This window comes from Adiantum capillus-veneris, unplaced genomic scaffold (assembly GCF_014529385.1).
Source record: "Adiantum capillus-veneris isolate H3 unplaced genomic scaffold, ASM1452938v2 Hic_scaffold_273, whole genome shotgun sequence".
NCBI classification, from domain to species: domain Eukaryota; kingdom Viridiplantae; phylum Streptophyta; class Polypodiopsida; order Polypodiales; family Pteridaceae; genus Adiantum; species Adiantum capillus-veneris.
The window spans coordinates 334,016-338,910 of NW_028221401.1; the positions used below are offsets into that span (position 1 = coordinate 334,016).

The 4,895-nt window shown below is 45.0% G+C and overlaps 1 protein-coding gene across 1 annotated transcript; it reads left to right on the forward strand.

Moving 5' to 3' along the window:
- The first annotated feature begins 679 nt into the window (after nucleotides 1–679).
- On the forward strand, nucleotides 680–2,553 carry LOC147417342 (GDSL esterase/lipase At4g01130-like). The gene is made up of 6 exons (XM_086507702.1): nucleotides 680–945; nucleotides 1,099–1,129; nucleotides 1,177–1,337; nucleotides 1,471–1,571; nucleotides 1,669–1,936; nucleotides 2,285–2,553. Exons 1-6 carry the CDS (start codon nucleotides 768–770, stop codon nucleotides 2,551–2,553), a joined length of 1,008 nt encoding a protein of 335 aa, XP_086363828.1. The 5' UTR covers nucleotides 680–767.
- The last annotated feature ends 2,342 nt before the right edge of the window (nucleotides 2,554–4,895 follow it).

Consider the following 4,895-nt stretch of genomic DNA (forward strand, 5'->3'; position numbering starts at 1 on the left):
CCCACTTTCTCGGATCCGGGACTTGAACCCACTACCCTCTCCCCCACGGGATTGACTCTAACCACTAGGCTAATGCGCACTCGTTGAAAGGCGTGTGGGGGATAAGTTTATAGATCACGGCGTCGCGGATAGGTTTACACCTAGTTCACACCTAGTTCACACCGAGTTCGCACTGAGTTCACACCAAATTTGGTGTGGTGTGCATGCCGTCCCCAGTTCACACCGTGTTCACGTCGAGTTCACACCAAATTTGGTGTGGTGCACATATCTCCGAGTTCACGCTTAGTTCACACCTAGTTTAAATTTCGATCGGACGGCACGGATTGCACCCGCCTCGTGACGCCTACTCTAGGCCATTGATCCCACCTCTCTGGGGAGGTGTCATTTAGTGACGAGGGTTTTGGGGGGGGGGGAGGGCAGGGGGACTTGCTGAATGAGTGGTAGTGTCTGTGAGTAGTAGTGTCGTGCCCCGCCTGCTGGCGACCGCATGCGCCTGCGGAGATATGAGCGCTGCTTTCTTGATTTTTTGGTAGGTCTTGCTGCTAACTCCATTCCAAATATATGCTATGTATTCCCTTGCCATGATATCATCTTTAAATGGAGTATGTTGACTAATAGCAAGACAGCAACATGGATCATCCCGCTACTACTACTACTAACTGCAGCTTGCAAGCTCTCATCACCATCCACCTCCTCATTTGTTTGGCCTTCCTCGGCTCATTGCCGTTTCCGGCCACCAGCTCTATGCCACAGCTTGCTTCAGCAGCATGGTTATCAACATCGTCCCCCCCAATCTTCATTTTCGGCGCTTCCCTGGTCGATGCTGGAGAGAATGCAGCTGCCATGCCCCGCCGTCGAATGCAGACTTCGATCCCTATGGCTCTGACTACTTCGGCAAGCCTGTTGGCCGCTGGAGCAACGGTCGCACCTTCATGGATTTCATCAGTGAGTCCACAAAATCAGTACATTAGCCACGTTTTTTGTTGTTTTCATATCTAGTGCACCACTGCTTTTGCTACTCTTGTCTTTCATTTGATGATTCTGAAAATTTGTCAGTGTAGCTTAACTCTCATAGTTTCTTGCTGACTTCTGTTATAGCTGAAGAGTTAGGATATGGTCATATCCCGGCGTATCGATAGGAGCGGATTTCACTCACGGGGTAAACTTTGCCTCCAGTGGCTCGACGGCGGCCAACACAACAGCGGTGGGTAACAACAGTGGAGGTCTGTTTTGCCTTCTTGTTCAAGTTGATCAGTTCCGAGACTTTCAGGATACCATTATGTCAAGTGGCCACTATGGTATATTAATTTTCCCTCATGAGACTGGTCAGAAAACAGGTGCCATTGAGTATGACATTTAGTTTTCTCAATCCTTTTGTTTTCTCCTCCCTTGCTGGCCAGGCCTTGAACAGAAAGCGAGATTAAGGCAGCGCGGAGCGGTTCTCGGACACGATCTACTTTTTTGAAACAGGGAATAATGATTATAATGACGCTAAGGTTCAGTTTACTGAATCTCTCGATATCAATGTGACAGTTGCAACAACTATTGCAGCAATGAAGGTAGCCTTTCAGGTAATAACTGAACTGGCAAGCTTAAGGCATGACTTGCAACTAAGCTATGCATTTGTATTGTGTAATTTCATTTGAGTACTGTTGGTTTGCTGCGCAGGCAATGTATGGACTGGGAGCTAGGACATTTATAGTCTTGAATGCCACCCCGACGGGCTGTTCTCCAGGAGGGTTGAGTTCTGTGGGTGATGATGAGGAGCTGGATGAGAACAATTGCAACGCTCTATGGACGGATATTGACCAAGCACACAACAAGCGACTAATCGATCTGCTGGACGAGCTGCGAGACAATTATCCAGCTGGGGAATGGGTCCTCTTTGATGCTTACAGCATATTCATGGATGGATATCTCAACCCTTCCAACTATGGTAAATCTTGAAGCAAATATACTTGTGGAGTCATGAGGTGCATAAGAAGATTTAGAAATTTTCTCCTGTAGGAAAATGAAGTCTTTTCCAGTGCTTTTCATACAATGAATAACATCATGGGCTTCTGCTTGAGAGGCACCGCAAACCTAGCTAGGTACGATTGGGGGCAAGGGACCACCGGGCCCCCCACCGGGCCAACGGTCCCCTGCCGCCAATCGTACCTAACTAGGTATGCGGTGCCTCCCTCACAGAAGCTCATGATGTTGAGGTAAGCCACAATGTGGGAATTATTGTGAGAATTTGTCCAAAAGTTCTTTTGGTGCAGCTTATTGAAATTGAATTGTGCAGGAATACTTTATCCCTTCAGAGCTTGTTGTGGCTCAGGTGGTACCTACAATGTGGCAAATGTGCTGTGTGGCATGGATGCTCAATACATCAATGGGACTTTGGTGGAGTGGACGAAGTGTGAGAATCCCACGTTGTACCTCATCTGGGACTCTATGCATCCTATGGAGTCCTTTGCATATTACATTGCGCAAGGGGTTCTCAATGGCACTCATTTATTCCCTTCATTCAGTCTCAAGGAGAGAGTCCACCTGAGTAACTTTAATACGTGATAAGATCACAAGGCCTCCCTTGTGAGGGGAGCAATGGAAAATTACGTTATTATGAAATATCTTATTTAATTAGCGTGTTTTTATTCTCAGCTTTGCAATACTAATAGTATTCCTAATGGCTTCCAAAAGAATGTATTCACTACTTACAAAGTGCAAGGACATTCTAAAAAGAAGAAAATACTTAAGGGAAAATAAGCAAAGAAAAACTCAAATGTATCAAGGTGCATTCCACCATCTATACTAAATATAATTGAGTTTAAAATGTTTAAGGAAGGAGAGGGCATCCATCCATGTGTCACTCTCTCCTTCATTTCATTTCAGGAACTCAAGAAACATTTGGTTTGAAATGTAAAAGTGAAGGGTAAGTCAGAAGTCCAGTGATGGTAGAAAATGAAAAGATTTATTTTTTACTTCTCAGTTATGTCAAAAAGTCACAATACTTAGTACTATATATATATTTATATTATCTAAACTCTTTAGCTAAGCCATGGAGTTTCACTCTAACCTTCAATTTTGAAGGGTGATTACTTTTGTTTTTGTAAAGGGTGGCTCTACTTGGCATCTTGAAAAAATAACAAGCAGCGAGTTGTGCCACATGTCGATAAGTTAGTCCACCTCAAATGTGTGTGTGTGTGTGTGTGAGAGTGAGAGAGAGAGAGAGAGAGTTTCATTCTCTACGGCACCGCCATGTGTGTCGCAGGTCTCAGAGAGAGAGAGAGAGAGAGAGAGAGAGAGAGAGAGAGAGAGAGAGAGAGAGAGAAAGAGATTTCTTTGTTATTTGTTGCAGTTGTGTGTGTGTGTGTGTGTGTGTGTGAGAGAGAGAGAGAGAGAGAGAGAGAGAGAGAGAGAGCGACAATCCCGTTTAGACTTGCTGAGGACTGTGTGTCTATTTCTGTTTGTGAGAGAGAGAGAGAGAGAGAGAGAGAGAGAGAGAGAGAGAGAGAGAGTCATTGATTGGCTTTTGCGCTTGACAGAGAATGCTCCCCTCCCCCCTCCTCAAACTCGATCATGAACACAACCCACCACTTACTTTATGTACAACTTCTCAAATATTTCCACAATAGGCCTCATGTAGTCTCCTCTATCAATACCCCTCGCTGCCAATAGCTGATCCGCCACGAGCCCCACACCTTTATACAACCTCAATCCTCTGCTGAGACTGGGACGCCAAGACTCTGGATCCAATACATGTCCCACTCGCCACAAGCGCTTGTTGAACTACCTACTCCTCTAGCGTTGCCAGTTTGCCACCCTTGATCTTGACGAGCTCCATTTTTGCCTAGTTGCGGCCCTCCACACCACGACAGAATGAGAGAGAGAGAGAGAGAGAGTCTCACATCTGTCTCCACACTTTCTTCGGCCAGTCAGCGGATGCTACAATGTTGAGAGCTCCAGCGTGACCATCCAGACTTTTTAGCTTTCCCAAGTTTTCATATGATCTCAAACTCCTCACATAGGTTAAAAGAAAAGGGGTTCTGCAAGGGGACATGTGGCATTGCCTACTGCTATAGTGCTCACGGCAATGGTCGTGCAAGGGTCTTCCATTCAATGTTTGGAAAAAATGTGTCTCAGCTTAATATGATGCCGTTTTCAATTTAAAAAATGCCGGTTGAGGGCAAGGGGAGAAGGAGAAATCTCGCCCAAAAATAGAGAAAAATAGTGTAAAAACCTACAAAATAAACCTAATTTTCTAAATTTCCTCTTGGAAGAGTAAAGGAAAGCAATTTTGTATGTTTGAAAAAATGATTTTTCCAGAACACTGATGTGATTGCATTGGAGGATGATCATTGCCAATCGAGGGTATTGGCCTTGGTCTTGGAATTAACAATCCTTTGCTCATTGGATCCTCCTTGGTGTTGCATACCTAATGTGGGCCCTTTGCCTCCCCCTAGAAATGATGACTCCACTCTCTTATTGTAGGGCTGCCTCCATGCATGTGGCTCCATTGTAGGATTGCCTCCATGCCATTTTGCTTACATTTAAATCATGGTCACTTGGAATGGCTAAATAGCCTTCCAACTTTGTTTGCAAGTCAAGAAAACCAGTGGCTTTTCAAAATACTTATACAAGAAGAGGGGGACACAGTGACCTAAAAGGTTAATGAGGGGGGGTTGGGGGAGAGAGAGAGAGAGAGAGAGAGAGAGAGAGATCATCCTTAAAGGTCAGATTGACCTATGTGACCGAGTACAACATGTAACATGCTTGAAGACTATGGATATAAGCCTTGGGCACTGACAAGTTGAATCCATTAGGTGGCTAAAAGAGAAAGGTATGTAGGCCATGGTATGGGCTAAAATGTGGGTAAAGCAAGTTTGATGTGATCAAAAGCTAAGCACTCATGT